General features: G+C 40.6%; 2 protein-coding genes across 2 annotated transcripts; one reads left to right on the top strand and one right to left on the bottom strand.

Annotated features, from left to right (window-relative positions):
* Positions 1 to 1,507: 1,507 nt before the first annotated feature.
* Positions 1,508 to 9,214, bottom strand: LOC137273522 (uncharacterized oxidoreductase TM_0325-like). The gene is made up of 9 exons (XM_067806248.1): positions 9,148 to 9,214; positions 8,638 to 8,777; positions 7,257 to 7,349; positions 5,973 to 6,111; positions 5,646 to 5,686; positions 4,240 to 4,309; positions 3,727 to 3,763; positions 3,268 to 3,343; positions 1,508 to 2,116 (listed from the first exon to the last, which is right to left on the bottom strand). Exons 1-9 carry the CDS (start codon positions 9,182 to 9,184, stop codon positions 1,961 to 1,963), a joined length of 789 nt encoding a protein of 262 aa, XP_067662349.1. The 5' UTR covers positions 9,185 to 9,214; the 3' UTR covers positions 1,508 to 1,960.
* Positions 9,215 to 11,946: 2,732 nt separating this feature from the next.
* On the top strand, positions 11,947 to 18,511 carry LOC137271723 (3-oxoacyl-[acyl-carrier-protein] reductase FabG-like). The gene is made up of 8 exons (XM_067804135.1): positions 11,947 to 12,000; positions 12,466 to 12,558; positions 13,012 to 13,150; positions 14,488 to 14,528; positions 14,882 to 14,951; positions 15,858 to 15,894; positions 16,880 to 16,955; positions 18,356 to 18,511. Exons 1-8 carry the CDS (start codon positions 11,947 to 11,949, stop codon positions 18,509 to 18,511), a joined length of 666 nt encoding a protein of 221 aa, XP_067660236.1.
* The last annotated feature ends 5,365 nt before the right edge of the window (positions 18,512 to 23,876 follow it).

Here is a 23,876-nt window from a genome sequence, read left to right as displayed (position 1 = left end):
TAGACATTTCTAACGACCCAGTGCCTTGGCCTTTATTGACTAGACCAGCAGAGGCTGCTACACAACAATATTCAAAGACAATTTAAGGTTTCATCAAATTATACATAATGTCATACGTAACACACCAGAAATTCTGTGAGCAGGCTTTTATTGTAGATTTTTCGGGTGCACCATGTGGTATCCTGACTGCAAGATTATTTACAATACAGCTAAATCCCACTGTAAAGAAAGTAAGTGAGTGAGTGAGTTTATATTTACGCTGCACTAAGCAATATACCAGCTATATGACGGATACAGAAACGAAATGTACTACATACTCTTTGATACATACCATTCACCTGGATTGTGTCGTATATAAAACTATACGAAAACACACCAGTTTGTATTGAAAAATGTTTCATTTCTTTCCCATTTGTCCCAAGGTCAACTGGGCTGCTTTTGGCAAAATTCCAGCACCACCACGGAGAAGGGTACCAGAAATGGGCCTCCTACGTTGTACCCATGCAGGGTACATTTCCTTACTTTGAAGTCATCCAGCTTATGAACGCTTAAGAACAGTTAGAGTTGGTGACTGTGTAATCCCGTGATAGTTACTGATATTAAGTGCAACAGGATATTAGAGTATGAAACCCCACACATGGAAACGATTATGGTTTTTATTGAGTAAAAAAATGCATTTTTAACTTTCTTAATGATAAAGATTCTTAGTGATGTAGCGGTATTGTTGCTAACTACACACACACACACACACACACATATATATATATATATATATATATATATATATATATATATATATATATATATATATATATATATATATATATATATATATATATATATATATATATATATGTGTATAATATGACTGACGAGATGCAGTATAATGTTGTAATATGATATCATAGTTATGCTGCTGACTACAGGTAAATATTGATGTAATATTGTGACTAGAGGCATAGTATGATATAACAGTTATGTTACACTGAGAGTTTATGTTGACGACAACGTGCCTAAGGTATCGGAAGCAAACTGAAGCGCAAATGGGGTTGCGCAGCATAGGGAATATCACCAATTTTCTTCCACGCGAGGGAACAAACGTTGGCAACGCACTTCCCTCGCTTCGGTTCGAAAAATATTTTTCGCCAAAATATAGTATCGCCTCGCCACCATTAAAGGTATACTCATAATTATTCACTGGGTTGTGCTCTCATATTTCCAACCCCATGTCGATTAATTAGTACTCATTTGAAATATATTTTATTCAATATTTTAAGGGCAGTTCGTGGTATACCAGATCGTTTTTCGCCTCCATTCCCCCCGTCTAGCTGTCGGTTCAAAGGGGTAAAGGAACAGAAGGGTGTTATTCAGTACTGAATACTTAAAGAGTTACCTCCCCTGCTTCATCCACCCACTACGCCAGAAGTGGTTTCATGTGTTAATGTGTTAAATGTGACGAAAATTCTAACAGTAGAGACGACAGAAAAATACAAATAACTCCAACAGGTTCGTGATAAAATTAGGAAATATGGTATTTCCTTTTTATTTCCGCTAATTCTTGTTCCTTCGCTCCGATGAACCATGAAGCGGGCGAGTTTAATGGAGGCGAAGAATGATCTGAATACCACAAGTGGCCCTTAAAATGTTGAAACTATATTTCACGTGAGTAATTATTATATATGGGGTTGGAAATCTGAGAGCACAACTCAGTGAGGAAATGGGAGTGTACCTTTGATGGTAGCGGTATGTCATTTTGACATGTAAAATATTTGTCGAACCGAAGCGACGGATATGTTGCCAACCTCGTTCGCTCGCATACGAGTATGAGAGGAATGGTCATATTCTCTATGCTGCGCAACCCAATTTGCGCAACAGTTTGCCTGTGATTCTATACAGCGGATTCATCACTTCGTGTTGTTAATCGGTATTTGGTTCTGTACTGATTCTGGATATCGAGTCTTCACTTAAAGGTACAGTGCCGACCCCCATCGACTGAAAGGATCTGTCCCGTCACATAGCTCGCAGCGTCGGAGGCAAGGTAGTAAATAGCTTCAGCCACATCTTGGGGTGTTCCCAGTCTGCCAAGAGGGTTGACAGTCTCCTGGTGTTCCAAGAACTGTAAATGTACACCAATAATTTAATTGAGGAAAATGGTACCACAACGGCCAATCCCATTAAAATCACTCCTACAAAAAGATCTGAAGATATCTCACGACAAGTTTAGTCACAAATAACTTCTACCCGACCAATCAGAGAGTAGTTTACATAAGATCGAGAAACTGAAAAGCCGAAGTCCGTTTCTGACCATGCACTCACGCACTAACCTGAATGACGGTTAACCCGAACGACGCTAAAGGGCCTTACGACTGACTCGCCGCTATTAAAGGGAGAAAACATCTAAATATCTTTCCTTTGGGAATTACCTTCAGACAGTATCGGCCATCTTTCAGTATTCCAGAATGTCCTTTTGCTCACTTTTTTCATTGAGAATGAAGGACTCTTTTGGGTTGGGTTATCACTTCTCCATTCTGCAACATTTGCTAGAATTCCTTTCTTTATTAGGTAACTCTGAGTTGCAAATTGCTTCCAACTCACAAGCGAGAAGCGAGATTATAAGTGAGGTGAGGTGAGGTGAGGTGAGGTGAGGTGAGGTGAGGTGAGGTGAGTGAGACGTGTCTTCGCGTCGCATTTCATTTTTATAGAGAAGTGTATGCCACTATGGGGTTTCATGAGGCAGTCCTGATTGATGTAAATTATATTTCTAGCATACAGTATCATACCGAAATATACACAGATTCCCCGTTGATGTTGAGAGAAACACGGAAACAATAAGTACAATTTTCTTAACTTCTTTCGGAATCGAACCACTTCCGCTTTCCGCGGCGTGACACTGTTTAATTGACTACATAGGGGTTTGAGAATGCAGGGGTTTCCACAGCCCTAGAATCGAACCACTTCCGCTCTCCGCGGCGTGACACTGTTTAATTGACTACATAGGGGTTTGAGAATGCAGGGGTTTCCACAATTCTAGCGTCATGAACTTTTTGTGGGATGGGCTCTGGTGAAATAATTTGATGGCCCCAGAAACAAAAGAGAATACCTTCGCCAATATATGTTATAAGTCATCAATACGACCCCGTATGTTAATACTCTGTCCACGGACGCTGAATGTATGTGCTTATATATACGGTCACTCGTATTTCGAGGCGTCACACGTCACAATTGTCCAGGTCTATCTGACCAGACACTAACGCCGTAGTTACTGACCTTCTTTATCTCAGCGTCTTTGCCGTGGAGGACAGAACCCTCTCGTCCGAAGATTGCAGTCGGCACAGTGCTGGGGCTACAACACGACATGTGTATGGAGCTTAGATGACTGTGGGGTATGATATTGTATTGTGTTCAAATTCTTATATATAATAGCAATCCTTCAAAGTAGACATTTTTGTTGTGATCGAAGTTCTAGCGTTCCTAGATATGTGACTACGTTAATACTGGTAAATGTATGTTCGAGCGTTAAATGAAACTGGGGTTCGGCCAAACTCATTGCCGCGTTTGGGTGATGTGTTTCCATATGATGGTGATAGAAGTAAATTGAACTTTTTTGGTAATTTCGATTTCAAAGTGGTAACGTTTCTTTAGCCCGTCAATCTTATTGTAAATCTGTCCGTTATAATCAATCTTGGACATCGCACGTCATCATTACTGAAAAGAGGAAAGACTTACCTCACTGAATTCACCCGAACTTTCTTGGGCGCGAGTTCTGCAGAAAATAATTTTCAGAAACACATTTATAAACACCCATGGTCCGTGGAATAGTATTGTTAGCACCCTGCTTCGCCTCTGTATGTATGACGTTATGATACATACACCCAAAAGACACTTACAGTCTGTCACACCTTACTTTCCAGCCACAGCATATTTGTATAAGACACTGATATATCATCACTATCAGTTTTAGAGTTTAACATCACACATTATTGATTTTACTTGAGAAATATATCCCATCCACAAACAAAACTGTCACAATCAACCAACGGAAAGTGCCGTCCACTGCAAATTGCCATCGTACCATTAAAATTTGAACAGTCACCCACCCAAACCCTGAACCAACCAAAAACAGTCATCCACCCATGTCATCTCATGGAAAATGTCATCAGAAGCAGAGATCACTCAACCAGAATCCCAAATAGATAAGCATCCATACATAGTTACCCGTTCACCCACCCAGACACTCACCCAAGGCCAGGCACTGTGTGAACATATCAAGGGCAGCCTTGCTGACACAATAGATTCCTATTTCCGGCATCTGGAACACATGACAGCATCAGATTCCCCATAAAACATCCACGTGGGGCATGCCCATGGCTATATATATATTCAGTAGACGTTATTTTGCTTTCGATGATGGGTGATGGTCATAGGTCAATGATGACGGGTGATGGTCATGGGTCAATGATGACGGGTGATGGTCATGGGTCAATGATGACGGGTGATGGTCACGAGTCAGTGATAGTGGGTGATTGTCACGAGTCAGTGATGGTGGGTGATTGTCACGAATCAGTGATGGTGGGTGATGGTCATGAGTCAATGATGATGGGTGATGGTCATGAGTCAATAAAGGTTTCGATGACGGGTGATGATTATGAGTCAGTGATGGTGTGTGATGGCCATGAGTCAATGATGGTGGGTGATGGTCATGGGTCAATGATGGTGGGTGATGGTCACGAGTCAATGATGGTGGGTGATGGTCATGGGTCAATGATAGTGGGTGATGGTCATGTGTCAATGATGGTGGGTGATGGTCATGAGTCAATGATGGTGGGTGATGGTCATGGGTCAATGATGACGGGTGATGGTCACGAGTCAGTGATAGTGGGTGATGGTCACGAGTCAGTGATGGTGGGTGATGGTCACGAATCAGTGATGGTGGGTGATGGTCATGAGTCAATGATGATTGGTGATGGTCATGAGTCAATAAAGGTTTCGATGACGGGTGATGATTATGAGTCAGTGATGGTGTGTGATGGCCATGAGTCAATGATGGTGGGTGATGGTCATGGGTCAATGATGGTGGGTGATGGTCACGAGTCAATGATGGTGGCTGATGGTCATGGGTCAATGATAGTGGGTGATGGTCATGTGTCAATGATGGTGGGTGATGGTCATGAGTCAATGATGGTGGGTGATGGTCATGGGTCAATGATGGTGGGTGATGGTCATGAGCCAATGATGGTGGGTGATGGTCATGGGTCATTGATGGTGGGTGATGGTGATGGGTGATGGTCATGGGTCAATGATGGTGGGTAATGGTCACGAGCCAATGATGGTGAGTGATGGTCATGGGTCAATGATGGTGGGTGATGGTTACGAGTCAATAAAATTACAATTTACATTCATGTAGTTACCATATCCACATTCAACACAGAATTGACCTGTTGGCCTGATGTGACTCGGTAGATTTTAGTGAGAGGAGGTAACTCGTATATTCGGTTAATATTTGAGACAAACAAATTTACATATAAACGAGTTTCGACTGTTCGTCTTTTATTCGAGCGTGGATAAGGGAAAACCAACATGCAGGTCTATCTGCATGGACACAGATGCCCACCCAAACCATTTACAGATCTAGTAGTTGAACTCACCGCCCTGTATCCGCTAAGACTTGTTATGTTTACAATGTTCCCTACAAAGAAACACAAACAGGTTTAGTAAGACAAAACAATTCTTTAAACAAAATCGTGTATTAAGGAAGCGCATCATTGTTTTAAAAACAATGTCAGGTCCCCCTAAGTAATTGAAGGAATTACAGCAAATTTGAAGGAATTGCATCTCAAATGTAAACAAACGCAGCCCACTCGCGAAACAATTGTGAGTATATCATGGAATATTGTTTGCGTGCTAAAAGTAAACCCATCTATATCTGCTCACCCACCTTACCCTCCCCCCATCTCGCCCCCAGGTGTACCCACCCTGCGTCTTCTCCAAGTGGGGGACTGCGAGCTGTGACAGGAGGAAGGGCACCTTCATGTTGAGGTCCATCGTCTGGTCGTACTGGGTCTCCGACATCCCCATGGACTCCCCGGGGAACACCAAACCTGCGTTGTTTACCTGCAGTACAGGTGGGACAGGTGAGACAAACGGATGATCAACATTCATACATGGTCCAATCTCAAATCAAAATGCATCTTTAAATTACGATTGTGTACATGCTGCCAAAGCATCACGGCTATCGTAACCATTGAGGATGTGGCCAGTGCCTGACTTTCCTTAGTTCGTAGACGATTTAGTCTGTTTTCACGGGTTGATTACAGTCGTCTCATCACCGTGTTGCTGCGGACAGGAACCGTGAAGATCCGGGTTAGAACTGATCTTCAATAACCCATGCTTGTATAAGAAGCGAGTAAGGGAATTGGGTGCTCATTATAGGTGACACTGTTGACACGTGTAGATCAATGCTCATGTTGTCCATCACTGGATCGTCTGGTCCAGACTCGATGATTTCCAGACCGCGACCATATAGCGGAAACATTGATGTGTGCGGCGTAAAACTATATGCACTCACTCCTGGTGATGCCGTGACCCTGATGACGTCATTGCGAACATCCGGTTGCGCCGATGGAAATGCACGGGTGATGGTTATCCTTTGAGGTGGTGGTGCTTGGTCTTCAGTTCAGGGACGTTCAGATTTGTGGCCAGCCTTGCTGACTGAGGATGATGTGCAAAATGTTCAGCCATCACTCCACTGGCGAATTCTCGCTCCGCTGTTGATAATCTTGGCATGTGCCTTTAACAGGTTTATGACTAACAATCTCAGCCGAATCTTTTGTATGATTCAACAAAACAGTAATTTTCACAACGCTGTAAAGTATATTTTGCGGCAATTTGGCACCACACACACACACACACACGCACTTTTGGTATTTGTAATGAAAGTACTTTCGGTATCTTTACCTTTTCAAAAGCATTCCCCAAATACCCTATGAGTCATTTCCTTTGTCTGACTATAAACGGCGACCCTTGATGGAGTGGTCACCATCTAAATGATGTACCATATACCAGATAACCCACACTATGGAACATATTCGAGAAAAATAAAAAGAAAAAAACCCCGAAAAACAACCCCCTAAAACAAACAAAAAAAACAATAAAAAACCCCACAAAACAACAACAAATAAATAAATAAATGAAATGAAAAACAAGGTGTTCCCTACGACCTGTTCAGGGGAGAAGCGTCGCCGAACGCGCACACGTACCAGGATGTCGAGCCTGCCAAATTTGGCGACCGTCTTTTCAATGGTGGTCTTTCTGAATGCCGCGTCAGTCAGGTCACCAGTAAGAGTCAGAATCTGAAAATCATAAGAGATACGAATGTATCTGTTGTGTTATCACATCTACTTTACTACACAGAATCTGTAAACCATACGTGAGAGGATATCATCTGTTATCACCTCTATTGGTCAACACACAATCTCGACTGCGTACGTTATCACGTTTCTAATCCATGATCCACCTATTCCAGATGACCTAACGAGTGCTATCTGATACTATACTGGACAAAAATATTTAGGGATATTTATTAATTTTGGAATGATGAGCAATAATGTATTTATTCATTGACATACTGATAAAATATCAGTCATACAAATGCCAATATCCCTAACTTATTTTGTCCATTATTCAATAGGTTACGGGTTAGACTATTGTTGCTCACGTTGAGTTGATACTATTTGAGCGTGCCGTGCTCACTTTGAGTTGATACTATTTGAGCGTGCCGTGCTCACGTTGAGTTGATGCTATCTGAGCGTGCCGTACTCACGTTGAGTTGTTACTATTTGAGCGTGCCGTGCTCACTTTGCGTTGATGCTATTTGAGCGTGCCGTACTCACGTAGAGTTAATACTCACGTTGAGTTTGAGCATGCTTTTAATGATGTTGAGTTTGAAAATACTGTTTTTCACGTTGTAGAAAAATACGTGAAGATCTTGTACATATACAGAGGTCTTGTGCATAACCACCTTTTATCACCTCTACTGACAAATGACTAATGCAGATGACAAACATTTCACAGGTTTCATCTGTTAAAAGGTTTAATAGCAGCGTGGAGGAAATTGGTACGTGAACGACAAATATTGTGTAAGCAATAGCACTCTCAGACAGCACGTGACCAACAGCATACTCAAATTCAATATCATGTTCAACAGCATGCTCAAACTGAACGTGAGAAGCAGTGGTTGAGTAACCAGAATTTCTACATTTTCAGCAGAAGAAAATACATTGAAGAAAACTTATAAGGGAACACACAAAAAGGTCAAGTGCGGTATACATGTATTGGCGCAATGAATAATCACTTGATCGCATCGGTTTTGGGGTTGGGTATAATTAGATAGTTACGTTTATAGCATGTTCAGTTTTGATTCTTGGACGTATTTCGTCCTGGAATGTTCACCCATGTACTCGTTAATAAAAGCACATTATATGGACAGAAATATGTAATATCAAAGTAGAATAAAATGTTAGTTGTAAACACGCCGTCTGCAATATGTGTAACAGTCCAGAAGTTGTGTCGGATATTACAAACTAAACCTACTTGGGGTGTACAAAACCGAATCTACCAAACCTCATCCACAACACTCACATCCCCATCAGGTATCCCGCACTCCATGCATCGCTTAGCAACACCTTCCAGTCTCGTCGTATCTCGTCCCGTTAGAGAGAGTTTGGCTCCCTTTTTGGCAAAATGCAAAGCCGTCCCCTCTCCAAGTCCGGCACTCGCTCCTGAAGAATGGAGGAACAGGATGCTATTTAGAAACATTGAAAAAACCAACATTCGACAAACTTGATATTGCATCAACAGAACAGCAATGTACCGTACCGAGCAATGTCGACAACAGAGACACGCATCAACATTAAGAATTCAGTATTAGTGAACATAAGCGGGGTGTACGTGCGTGTAAACACGAAACAAATTCAAGAATTTGTCGCCTTGTCTGTTGGTGGCTTCAGTTGAGTTTCATAGCCCTCCTTATGCACAGTAAGGAATACCAAACACCAGTCATCCTGACGCCACGAGAGCGTTCCTGAGCTGACTTGAGTTTACAATCGTCTACATGCACTTCTCAATGCAGGAATAGTTTGTTATATTTACCCGTAATAAGTACAACTCGGCCTGCGAAATTCGCCATCACGTCGCTTCTGCTGTCCCGACTGTCTGGCTCGTGTAAGTGTACCTAAGTGTAACTCACTGCCCTAGTAAATCATAGAGAGTAAATAGAGATCACCGTCGACTTGCAGGCTGATAATGTAGGCCGCAGGCAGAGGTCAGACAGGGATTGTGAAAAAGAGCATCAACACACTTGGTGCGTGCTGTATGATGTTGTGAGCAGAGCTCAGGTCATATATCAGTTGAAGCTGAAGATCACATGAAACGCAAACATAACTTTCCAGATTCTGATATCGTTCGGTATGGACTTACAGTAACAGATTATCAATTTAAAAAATTAACTTAAAATGTTGAAAAATACGTTGAATAACATCCCCACTCCCGTCCCCCGAATGGCTATCAAAAAACTGAAAACTAGTCCAGGTCAAGACAATGCACATGCAGTGCACCCAAGACCTGCCCACATGCATTACACCTAAGACCTGCCCACATGCAGTACACCCAAGACCTGCCCACATGCAGCGCACCTAAGACCTGTCCACATGCAATACACCTAAGACCTGCCCACATGCACTACACCTAAGACCTGCCCACATGCCGTGCAACTAAGACCTGCCCACATGCAGTACACCCAAGACCTGCCCACATGCAGTACACCTAAGGCCTGCCCACATGCAGTACACCTAAGACCTGTCCACATGCAGTGCAGATAAGACCTGCCCACATGCAGTACACCTACGACCTGCCCACATGCAGTGTACCTAAGACCTGCCCACATGCAGTTTTTGATAAACAGGAGAGTGTTCAAAATAGATTATCTCGTGCACTTTAGAATGAGAATTTCTGCTTCATTAATGCACAGCGTGTGCACTTAGTGAAGGAACATTGTGAAGAGCTGTAATGCATATCTACAACTGTTTAAGACCGGCGGTTGGGTCATGTTGGCTTTCTCCGTGCAATACCAAATTGGCATGTACACCGATCTAGTATGGTTCATGTCCTGTGAGGCCGGCTATCACTGACTGTCAGAGCTAAGGCATTACGGGCAGCCTCGTTCTGTATGACTTCGCCGTTACTGAATCAGCGAAATCATTTGTAAGGCCAGGCAACATCGATAGCAGCCCACAAAACGTAGGTGACGTCTATTGAACGTTTTTAATTTACATACTATTCCTCGAAGAGTACAAGTGAAGCGTGGCAGTAGACACAAGTAACAGCAAAAGCGACGTGATGGCGAGTTTCGCACGTCGAGTTGTACTTATTACGGGTAAATATGACAAACTGTTTTTCCTGCACATGTGCATGCATGTAGAAGGTTGTAAGTCAGCTCGGGAACGCCATCAATGCCTCGGGGAGTTACGCGGGCCATATCATGCCTGTTCGTTTTTGTTATCGCCCTACTAAATGTGCAATGTCATCGTTACAGTGCAAGAGCGGGCCATATCATGCCTGTTTGTTTTTTACTAGATGTGCAATGTCATCGTCACAGTGCACGAGCGGGGCCATGTCCCTCCAGGAGAAGACTATACGACAATTTTCTGTACTTTTTCGTTCTGTTAATTTCCAGTATGTCGGGTGTCATTTGTAGCAAATGTAACTGATTTGTTTTTTAGAAATAGTGCAGAATTTAATGTGTGTCGGGGAGTGAGATGGGTTGATGGACCCACTGAAAGTACTAAAGTTATGTATGTTGGCTTGTGAGTGAGTGAGTTTAGTTTTACGCCGCACTCAGCAATATTCCAGCTATATGGCGGAGGTCTGTAAATAATCGAGTCTGGACCAGACAATCCAGTGATTAACAACATGAAGATCTGCGCAATTGGGAACCGATGACATTTGTCAACCACCCGATCCCGTTAGTCGCCTCTTACGACAAGCATAGTCGACTTTTATGGCAAGCGTGGGTTGGTGAAGGCCTATTCTACCCCGGACCTTCACCGGTAGCTTGTAAGTGGCTGAGCGAGTGAGCGAGTTCGCTATTTTGCTTTGTGTGCGGATCCTTGCAGAGCCAAGGTAGAAAATTGCGAAGAAAGAATGTGTAACTAATTTGCAAATGGATATGAATCCCATTGTTCAATTAAATTTTCCGTCCATTCACTTAACCAAAAACACACTGTGTACTAAACGTATTTATCATAAATAATAAACATCAGGCATACAGATAATCTGCTGATGACGTGAGTGTTGTGAAGGGTGCTGTACATCTGGTTTTGTGCACCATTAGTACCAGGTCGTATTACCTGATACACCCAGTTGACTTTTTACATACATTATGAATTAACACAGATAATATTTTGGTATAGTATCTTCCGATCCGTGCAGCGCGCCTATCTGAGTAAGAACGTGGGTGAACATACCAAAAGGTAACATGTTCAAGCATGAATACTTTCTGTTATTCTCAACCCCAAAAGCACTTTGGTCTGTAAGTTCAAGCTGTTACACAAAACTGTAAACAGATGATATACTAAGGGAAAAGGGTAACGGAACACCACTTCATCGCAGTATGTATTCCCAGATTTCAACCACACCGCAAAACAAAGCTTACAAAGGAACCTGAAAAAAAGAAAAGAAGGACACTTGACCTTTCATGTGTCACCTATATTTTTGTTGCTTTCAGTCTATGCCATGTATCCGTAAATGAAGAAATAGAAAGACTCTCAGATTGTTTTCATCCAATAGAAAGTGGAATGGCAGCGCTAATAGTTATCAACACAAGAAGGATGATATCATAGATGACATATATCAGCTCAAACTAAACGTGAGCAACAGCATGTTAAAACTGAAATGAAGAACAACACGCTCAAACTAAACGTGAGCAACAGTATTCTCAAACTCAACGTGAGCAACAAGATGTTGAAACTCAAATGAGGAACAGGACGCTCAAACTCAACGTGAGCAACAGTATGCTCAAACTAAACGTGAGCAACAGCATGTTAAAACTCAAATGAGGAACAGCACGCTCAAACTAAACGTGAGCAACAGTATGCTCAAACGAAACGTGAGCAACAGCATGTTAAAACTCAAATGAGGAACAGGACGCTCAAACTCAACGTGAGCAACAGTATGCTGAAACTCAACGTGAACAACACCATGCTAACCCGTAAACTATTGTTAGTATTCGATACCCTCTGACACATTGTTAGACTATGTGTAATAGGTGGCGTGAAACAATAAACGTGATAACAGACAGAGATTGTGGAGATGATAACAGATGATATCCCCTCTCGTTTAATTTACATATTGTGTGTAGTGCAGAGGAGGTGATAACTCAACAGATGAAATCCTCTGTGGTTTGACTTCCAGATTCGGACCCATTACGGTGACCTGACTGACGCGGCGTTCCGGACGGCCACTGTTGAAAAGACGGTGTCCAAGTTTGGCAGACTCGACGTACTGGTACGTGTGTCAACCGCTGGGTGACGTTTATTGCCTGAATTGATAAAAAGTATACTCACAATACAACATGTGTGATTTTAGTGTTTTGGTCTGAGTTTCGAACGCAATTTTAACATACTAGGGTAGGGTATATTAGATGTTAAAAACCGGTGACCGACCATCTAGTGTCTGAGTTATATAAACTCACAGACAAACAGAAAAAAGAAAGAACACACCCGGTATTTCGGGATTAATTCCCCACTTACTCTCTGTGCAACCCTAAAAAAATGTTTGAGTTTACATACGTGGACAAAATTATCAGTATCATTTTTTAATTTCATTTTGCGTTTCTTTTTTAGAAGAGTGCATATACAATCGTAATTTTAGGATGCCGTTTGATTTACGGTTACACGTGTGTGACTGGGTGTAAGTGTTGATCATCCGTTTCTCTCACCTGTCCCACCTGTACTGCAGGTAAACAACGCAGGTTTGGTGTTCCCCGGGGAGTCCATGGGGATGTCGGAGACCCAGTACGACCAGACGATGGACCTCAACATGAAGGTGCCCTTCCTCCTATCACAGCTCGCAGTCCCCCACTTGGAGAAGACACAGGGTGGGTAACTCTGGGGTAGAGCCAGGGTGGGTAGATCTGTTGGAGACGCAGGGTGGGTACTGGGGGATGGGGGAGTATGTGTGTGTGTGTGTGTGTGTGTGTGTGTGTGTGTGTGTGTGTGTGTGTGTGTGTGTGTGTGTGTGTGTGTGTGTGTGTGTGTGTGTGTGTGTGTGTGTTGTGACGCAAGGTGGGTATATCTCTGGAAGACGCAGTGTGGGTACATCTGGCGGAGTATCGGATGTATCTGTTGGTACATAAGGTGGGTACATTACAGAAGACCCTTATGGGTAGGGCTGCATGGTGTTACCTGTATACCGGTATATCGCAATAAGCTTTTCAAGCGATACATATTGCAATATCACTTCTGAGAACCGGTATATTGGGTACAAAATATTATGTCTTTTTGTGATCATCCTTACGTTTTGAATTTAAATTTCATTTACAACAAGTTTTTCCTGTGTTATACAGTGGAAGCTGTTATAACCGGCATCTGTCCATTCCGGCAAATTGTATATTTTTCGGTGACTGACGGTTTACACAGCTTCCACTGTACTACGAATTGCATAATAAAAGAGAATAGAATCCTTGACTTAGCAAGTTAATTTTGAGATTGCTCCTATCTGAGCCATTAGATAATTATATATAGGGACTAATGTAGAAAATAGGATCGCCATGAGTAATTAGCAGTACTTACTGTCAAACACTTAAGTTTCCAATATATCGCAATACGTATTGCAATAAAGGTGCCTAATATACAGTGGAAGCTGTCTAAACCGGCAGTAATCGGGACTGAAAAAGTAATCCTGTTTAGACAGAATGCCTGATTGTAGAGCTTATGATAAATGTACAGGCCAAGGACTGGACTGAGATTATATACAGGTGCTGATAATTTGCCGTTTTGGTCAGATGTCGGTTAGGACAGCTTCCACTTTATAGCAATACATTTCATTTGCCAATACACAGCTCTACTTATGGGAACACCTGGAGGTGACATAGGGTGTGTATGCATGGTGCCTTTGTCTCCAAATGAGAACGATGAATCGCAAAAATACTCATCTATAAGAAAACCCAAGCTAGACATCAAGGCATCAACAGAAGGGTGAATTTGGTGTCAGACTGCTGGATGCTCAAGGTTGTGGACATGGGCTACAACTAGAAACCGTTTTTGATACCATTAAATAAATAGTATTGTTTGTTTACTTTTGACTTGCAAATAATATCCCATGAAGTAAAAACCATCGCAGTATTGTGCATTCTTGTAAAACGTGAAAGGTGTAATTCAATGCCACCAAACACTGTTTTTTCCTTTGAAGAATTTAACATGATTTTCGTTGCAGGAAACATTGTAAACATTTCAAGTCTTTTCGGGGCTAGGGCGGTGAGTAAAACTGTTTTTTCCTTTATGAAATGTTTGGTCATTTTTCTATATTTCGGACCCGTGAAGAACCCTGGTTATAATTGCTCTTCACTAACCAATGTTTGTCGTGAGAGGCGACAAACGGGTCTGGTTGACATATCGCTGACTTGGTTCACTATGACATCGTGCACTTGAAAGTCATTTATCCGGACGTTCACGAAAATCCTCCTATATATAAACGAGTTTCCGGTTACCTGAATTTCCTGTCACGTACGCGGAGTTACCCCCTCTCACTAATGTCTACCGACTCGCTTGACATGAATGTTAAATCAACTGTTGTTATGGGGATACTCCAAGTGTGGCATGTGTTCCAGACACCGATGACTGGAATTTACTGCGTCAGCAAGGCCGCCCTGGACATGTTCACTCAGTGTCTGGCTTTGGGTGCGTCGCGGCGGTGGGGTGACAGAGTGGTTAAAGTGTTCGCCCGACAAGCTGAACACTTGTTTGAAAACAATTTCTGGTGTCCCCCACTGTGATATTGCTGGAATATTGCTAAATGCGGCGTAAAACTAAATTCGCATACTCTTACTACGGCGAGTTAAATTGCTACGAACTAGTGTAGGGAACTGATTGAAATTCTCACAAATGATGACTGTTTCATTGCCAACGAACAGTCATCGAAAGAAGTTTTTGTAAGCGTCATCTTTTAGATTTTTCTGTCCAGGCTGTTACTGCAGATGTGTATAGCATGATGCACCTTGCTACTTTAAAGTGAGGGCTAATATATCATGAACATAAACTTCCTGGAGTCTTTAACAACTATTAAGTTATGACTTTTCAGTTAGTGCAGAAAGTTTTCTGAGAAGAAACATGTTTTAAGGCCCTGACAGTTTCAAAGATATGTTCCATTATCAAGTATTTCAAACACTGAAACATTCGTTCCAAAATCGTTTGTGCGATATTGAGAAAATGTGATCGATTTCTTGGTCAGTTGGTCACCGAGACCAATCTTCGATTATTTCAGTTAATCGGATTTGTTGGCGATCTATAGTCCGATTTTAAAATTGTCCTCAATTGTTATACACTAATTACTGCTTTTAAATATTTATCTGTGATGATCCAGTCATTTTACTGTCCTTCATTTAATTTTAATCATCATAAATCTCTACCTTGTTTTAGTCACGATATGGCTGAAATATTGCCGATCTTAACTCACTCACTCACTCAGTTAATAGGAACACCACTTCTACAAACAGAGTGCAAAACTGTCTGACTGACTGAAATTGTCTGTATGTATGTTTATTGTAACATGCCATTTGTTTATGCAAGGTTTATTTTCTTTTGCAGAACTCGCCCCCAAGAAAGTTCGGGTGAATTATGTAAAGTGAGAAGCTGCTGTTTCTTAATATTGATGACCAAGATCTTCTTTTAATTGTTTGACACACAACATTTCGGGGTCGTTTCAGACCCCTTCATCAGATGAAACGTTGTGTGTCGAAGAATTAAAAGAAGATTTATCTACAAAATATCTTGGCCATATATAACAACTTCTAAATGTCACTAAAAGATAATATTGATGCCTAACGTGTGACAAGATAGATTATAAGTGTTGCCTGCGTGTGGCTTACCTTACAATGCAACATAGATGACAGCAGAAAGACACTTAAAGGCGGCTATATCCAACGGTCTGCCTGTTTTCGAGTATATGTATTGAGAGTAATCCTCTGATCCCAAATTGATATACACTACTCATAAGTAATTAGAGAACACGATATTTTTTCATACTGCTACCAATATATCATGCTATGAGTATTGCACAATAAGTCGGTCTCACATACCCTGAAGGACATTATTTTCCAGTGCGGAAATGCTGGTGAGTCCAGATTTTACCAGCTAACTGAGACTGCCTTTATTTTAGATGGGGGTAGATATTACTAGTTCTGTGAACATATACATTTAGAGACTAAACGTTAGTCAGTCTTGATCATATGTATGTTATATGATTGTAAGCTGATTGTAAGGTGGCCTGAATCATTTTCCTAAGAGTGCCAACTGGCCCAAGCCAAGTCTCATTTAACGCTGGAAGACAGCATGAAATATACTAAGAAGGAATGTAGTCTATCAATACCAACACAATCACAGCCCGTTCAACTTTGTAATTTTTATCACAACAAGGAATCTAATTGGTTGTCCATCAATACAAGTACTATCATATACGGTTCATTCATACCTCTGATAAACATCGTCACGATATGGAGGAGAGATTGCCTATGTAACGTTAAATCTTTACTCACTCACTCAGATTAAACGCACTGTGTGTGTTCAACGTCAAACTAGCATGTAAGCTCTTTGCACCATTTCTGTTTTAGCCCAGGCGCTGTGCCGACTCCGATATTGGGACGAGAGGGTTCTGCCCTCCACGGCAAAGACGACGAGATACAGAAGGTCAGTGTAAATTTCTATACAACGTTGACGCTGGTCAAATAGATCTCATCAGCACTGTAGGATGCGTCGAAATACACGTCACCTATTACATCAGTAGATATAGAGAGTACTTCACGAGGTCTCATTACATACGAATTATACCAATCGAGTGTCCTTATCACGAGGTCACGAGTATCCCATGAGTGTGATATTTTATTTATTACCCACGTCTCACATACATTAAATTGACCAAAAATTGTATCTTTGTTATTTTTATGGTTTCAAAACGAAACTGGCTTCATACAGAGGTTGTGGAGGAATTGTGTACTGTATTACCCACGTGGTCAACGTACGGGTAGTGGCGTGTGTCGTGACGACGTCACCTGAGATTCTTACGATTTGGTTGGATAACGAGAGATGACCTCTCATGCAGTTACGTGACCGAACTACGTTTCCATTCATAACAAGCACGTGAATTCACGTTATTGCAGTGTAACTTCATGCAAAAAGTGTACAACAGTACAACATTCTTCCGCAAGGTCTTTCTGAAAACGGTTTTGGTTTTTCGTTTGAAATCATAAAAATAACAAAACAAACGCTATTTTGTCAATTCATGCACGTGGGTAATAAATAAAATACCACAGTTGGTCTCATTACATACGAATTATACGAAACTCGTGACCTTCCTATGGTATTCGGACACTCGTTCCGTATAATTCGTATGCAATGTGACCTATTAGCTATTCGCTGTGTGGCATTCGCTATTTACGTGTCATATCTCAAAGGAGGGTGACAACTGAAAATATTACCCGCTGCCACGGTAAGTGGCAAACTCTCCACCGCGAAGCTGTATTTTTAACAGTGCAGGGTTTATAGTGCTAGTTCACCTAGATACCATGCCGCAGTTAACAAGTGGTACCACTGGTCAAATAATTCAGAACATCACATTTTTGGTTACGCCAGTTACTATAAAAATGAGATCTAGAACTGACTGTCAGCAGTTGGTACCAGACAGTCAGAAATAATTTTTCTCGAACTTCACGGTACTATGGAACAGTTACTACTTTCAGACTGACCACTCTCAGGCCAGGCCATGCGCAGAGATATATTTTTAATTCTTCATTTGCAGTGCAATGGGTAATTTCTGAAGAGTGACTGAGACTGAATGGGGGTACTTTCCATGGACAAAAGAAAGTGTCATCCTTTTAAGATGTCTCTCGATAAGTAGATACGAATCAGTCGTTCATGACATGAGAATGCCAGGTGTTTATAACAATTTTCGCATTCGCAGTCTCTGACTGATCGGCCGTTCTGAATTACACGTGTAATGAGATGTCTTCAGATCTATGTTTAGGGGAGATTGTAATAGGAATGACCGTTGTGGTAATATCTAAAGAAAGGTTGTTATTATACATTTACAGCTCCTGGAGGCACAAGCCAATGCCACGCCTCTCGGCAGACTGGGAACACCCCAAGACATTGCTGAAGCTATTGGCTACCTTGCCTCCGACGCTGCAAGTTACGTGACGGGACAGATCCTTTTAGTTGATGGGGGTCGACATTGTACCTTAAAGTGAAGCTCGGGTTGTGAAGTCGAAGCTGAGGACGCATCAGTTAAATTCAGCATGGTCAAACCAGATCTGCTTATAAGCTTGGATTACTTTGGGAAAATGCGTATATGTAATAAAGATGAGAAGTGAATTGTCGCATATGTGAAACCGCTTGATGCTTGGTAAGAGTAGAGTCGTCCGCCATAGAATGATTACATCACACAGTTATTGCAGCTTGAGCTGGTAGGTTGTAGTCATAGTATGTATTTCTCTCTCACGCACACGCACGCACACACACGCAAGCACACACTTAGAGGAAGGCGCGTATTTGGCAGTATAGCTGCTTATCATTTAAGTAGAGCATTTAACCCGGCGTAGTTGTTTAAAGAACCGAGGAACAATTTTTCTCAGCGAATTAGCATTCCCTACAGAAGTTAACAGGTTGATTATTTTGATTCACGAGGCCGTGGAAAATATGTAACACTGCGCATGATATCTACGTATAGGACTTTCGGTTCCTGATGGTAAGTTTGATGCATTATTTCTGGAAAAGGAAATAATTTTAAAATAGTATAGAGAATTCATCACGAGTGTCCTTTATACTGGGAATATAAGGATTGTATGCGAGAATATTGAAAATGGTTTCAATTGATAAAGTCACGTGGCATTAATCATGTTTTGCCATGTGTGCTTCACTTGTCAGAATAAAGAACAATTTATCGTTCTTTTTGCGTTTCTATTATCACTTCTAATTATTCCACTTGATTCAGGTAGCATGTTTTCCTGAGGTTTGGATGAGTTTCCTTGCAATGCTTAATCTATGCGTGAAGAACAGGTGAAGGCAATAGGGCTCGATGGATTGCAATTGCTGAATCTCCGATAGTAATTAATCGATGATAGAAATGAAAAAAAGAACTATCGATGAATCGATAGTATGTGTGACTATCGATAGTTTAGTAATTGGCTTCCGTTGATAAATGCGCAGCGCAATATCCACCTGGGAGCTGGAATGTTTGGGAGCAGACTTGCAGCTGCAGCTTCATTGAGTTTGTGTTTTAACCGTTTACTTGATCTAGGTTTCAGGTTTCTTGTCAGTTATTTGAAGAGACTGAAACTAACCCAACTTGTTTTTATTCCATATAAACAATACATTCAATCGGAAAATGACTTCAAATGAGACAATTAAAGGGGAAAGACTATTGCAATAGTATTGGAATAGTAGGTCGCAACAGACTATCGCTATCGCAATAGTTGTTTCCCCCTCAATAGTCACCTCATTTCAGCAACCAATGCTTGTTGTAATAGGCAATTCACGGGTTCGGTTGGTCTGGACGCGGACTTGATTGACACTTGTGTAGATTGATGTTCATAATGTTGATCACTGGATTGGACTGTACTGTTAATTTAGAGTGATTTTTCAAAACGCCTCGCCCATGGGCGAAAACCATTTGGCCCATGGGTGAGAATATTTACTTTTACTCAAAATACACCTTTTCCCATGTTTTGGAAAGTATGTTCATAAGTATCATGTCACAAAATTCAACTCAGTTTGAATTAATTCCGTTAATTTAGAGCTATTTAACAAAATCTCACACATGGGCGAAAAACATTTTGGCCCATGGGCGAGAATATTTCCTTTTACCCCAAACACATCTTTTCCAATATTTGGAGGATGTAAATGAATGAAAGTACATTTATGAGTATCATGACAGAAATTTCAACTCATTTTGACTTAATTCCTCTAAATGAGAGCAATTTTGAAAACTGTCGCCCATGGGAGAAAGACATTTTGGCCCATGGGCGAGAATATTTGCCTTCACTCAAAATACATCTTTTCCTGTGGTTTGGAGGTTGTAAATGAATGAGGATATATTTATGAGTATCATGGCACAAAATCCAACTCATTATGACTTAATTCTGCTAATTGAGACCGATTTTCAAAAACATCTCGCCCATGGCCATGAGAGAGAATATTTCTTTTTCACTCCAAATACATCTTTTCTAATGTTTTGGAGGATGTAAATGAATGAAAGTGCCATTGTGAGTATCATGACACAAAATGCAACTGATTTTGACTTACTTTTACGAGTTCAGGAAGATTTAAAAAAGATATGCCAGAATAATTACTTTTACTCAAAATACATCTTTTCCTGTGTTTCGAAGGTTGTAAATGTATGAGGATATATTTGTAAGTATCATGGCACAAACTTCAACTCATTTTGACTTAATTCTGCTAATTTGTAACAAGTACAAGAATCTAGACTTCCACTTAAATTTTCATAGTTTTTTTTTTTTATTATTGTCTTGGAGGTTGTAAATTTATGAATGAAAGTGTGTTTATAAGTATCACGACAAAAAAATGAAATCATTGGGGTCTTAATTCGACTAATCTCGCTCGTGGAAGAAAATATTTTCGTTTGCTTGTTTTCTTTATTTTGCAAACATATGGTTTAAAAATAGATGAAATTCTAATGACAATTCAGTTTAATTTCGTGAGTTTTTAATTTTATGTCGCACTCAGCAATATCCCAGCAATATGGCGGCGGTTTGTAGATAATCGAGTTTGGATCAGACAATCCAGTGATCAACAGCATGAGCATCGACCTGCACAATTGGGAACTGATGACATGTGTCAACCAAGTCAGCGAGCCTGACCACCCGATCCCGTTAGTCGCCTCTTACGACACGCATAGTCGCCTTTTGTGGCAAGCATGGGTTGTTGAAGCCCTCTTCTACTCCAGATCTTCACGGGTCCCGAACACAGAGCTTTACTTCCAGCAACATATACAGTACACTTAGAATACTAAGCCTTGAGATTCTTTTGAATTTAGGTATTCTATAAATATAACAAAATTCAACCTATATCTATGAAGTTGAAGTTATTTGTGAAAGCCCTAATCAAGAGTGACCAAACTCCAGTGACTTTGCTGGGACACATTAATAAACGGTGTTGTGAGATCTTTAAACTGTATTGAAATATGTCTTGTCAATTCCACTGACATTCGCCAAATGTACCTACCTAGTAGTTTTAAGTGTACCTACCCAGTTTAGCATGTTTCGTTTTAATAGTGTGGTCTCCATGTTTAGTAATTCCCGTTTGCCCGTCCCGGCTTTTCTTCGTCCGAGGTTTTATGGGGTATTCTCCTATTTGTCAGACCAGAAATAATCTACAACAGGGGTATGTCACTCGCTTGTTTTCTTTACCATTTGTACCAATTAGTATGCGCCTCGTCATGCTCCAATGCACACAGTGACCTGATTCGTTTCCATCGCAACTTAGGCTGCGTTTAACAGTACTTCAGCCAGTTTACTGTATCAGCCGAAATCTTACAATGAGTGAATGAATGAATGAATAGCAAGGAGTATATGTGAATGAATGAAAGAAATGATAAAAGAAAGAAGTGCATATGTGAGTGAATGAGAAAGATATAATATAAGAAAGAAGTACATATGTGAATTAATGAAAGAATACATGATACACCACGGCCATCGCTTCCAAAACATGCTACAGAACGCAAAACTATCGTTTGATCACATGTGTTAGTTAACATCAGCTTGTTATTGTCTCCCTGGTCAGACGTAACAATTGTCAGACAGGTTAAAACAACAAACTATCTGGTTGACTGCACAGCTGCCTGTTGACGTAGTATACCAACATCACCTACTTTTCCTGTGTAACCTTCATCTACATCACCATCCATTGAGCAGAGAGCACAGAAGGCCCTATAACTGTAACCACTGAACCGTGGCGTCTCTGTGCTCCCAAGTTCCCAAGTGGGGGTGTCCTTGTCTACCTCTTCCATTAATCTTTAAAACGTCTAACAAGCTCAACGCATGCATCTTTTTTTTTTTTATTGAAATGTGATGTTATACATATCATAAGAGTATTTTGTATGTATTATTCAGTTGATAAATTATTATTTCATGATACATATATGTACAATATTTTGCTTTGATTCTGTAACTACCCACATTATGACATTGAGACCATTCTGATTTATCGAGTAAAATACGATTGTATAGTTTTGAGTTTGAATCTTGGCATATTTTACCGGTTTGCCACTTTTGCACTCTACCTTTTTAAAGGGGGCGTGCATATTTTGGTGGTTTTTGGTATTCCATCTATTCATTTGGATTTATTAATTTATTTGTTTTTGTTTTGTTTTTTTACTGCTAGTGTGCTTTGATAACTGTAAATTTATTCTGACGTTTGACGAGCGGAACATGAAGTGTTGTTATCATTGATATGTATGTTTATGCTTGCCAATCCAGTCACGATTACTTGAGTAGATTAGTTTAAACTATAGATTAACGTATCCATACTATTAATGTGTAATCATTATATCGGGATATGAGGAATACGTAATATAATCAAGATTGACTTTGCGTTTACTTTTCTATTTTTTTAATAAATTTTCACTATTTTTGCTACACTCGAAAAGATTTACTTTGGCTTTCGTGATTGTGGTCTCTAAGTATTTTAGAAATTATGTTGTTGAGACAACTGGAACTGTTGATCTGCAGTCTTTCAAAATTCATTTTCACGAGATACATTCTCCCTTTTTACCATTTCTAAAAATGAACATATAACCGTTTACACAAAGGTATCTTCCCGTAAAATAAGTAGGAAGAAACGTGAAGCATAGCAGCGCATTTGCCATAACTGAAGTTGTTAAAATGATCCTGAAAACTGTCATTTCCAACATTCACCTTGCAAGCAATTTTATCAAGAAACTAAATAACTCATTACTAATGGAAGGAGTGAACTGAAAGCCCATTTTATTAACTGAAGTCACTGATTGAACTCGCTAACATCGATTCACTTACATTCTGGTACACGTGTCTTATTTCGTTTCCTGAGGACACACATTTTACTTTTTTTAATAGAAAATCCGTGTCTAATCCTATAAAACAACACCGTTGAAACTACACCAAACGATTTCGACCTCGACCCAAAACAAAGGTTTAACTTACAGGACTACCCCGTAGATATCCCTTTCTTGATAACGAGTTTAACAGCTACGAAATGCTGCTTATCTTATAAGAAGTTGTATATCCATAGAACTTTCGGGGTTTTTTTTCAAGTGATCATGACCTGAACACATATTACTTTGTCAGAGACTTCATAAGTGATTTTCAACTTCTAATCCACACACTGATTTCCACTTTTTCATCATTTTGACTTTTATCTCAGTTTGTTGAGTATCGCAGCATAACTCGCAAAGACAATGGAAACTGAGCGGAACGATGACGCTTTCTGTTTCTTCCGCGTTCACTTAAGTATTTTCCGCAAAGCGCCTACGACAATTTGCGCCGAAAAAGTCATGTCTCATCCGCTGGTCTTGTTTATTGGAGTAAAACAGCTGCCGCTTTCAAGTGTATTTTACTTGTC

The sequence above is a fragment of the Haliotis asinina genome, chromosome 2 (genome assembly GCF_037392515.1).
Source record: "Haliotis asinina isolate JCU_RB_2024 chromosome 2, JCU_Hal_asi_v2, whole genome shotgun sequence".
Taxonomy (NCBI): domain Eukaryota; kingdom Metazoa; phylum Mollusca; class Gastropoda; order Lepetellida; family Haliotidae; genus Haliotis; species Haliotis asinina.
This window is presented reverse-complemented; position numbering and strand designations above follow the sequence as displayed.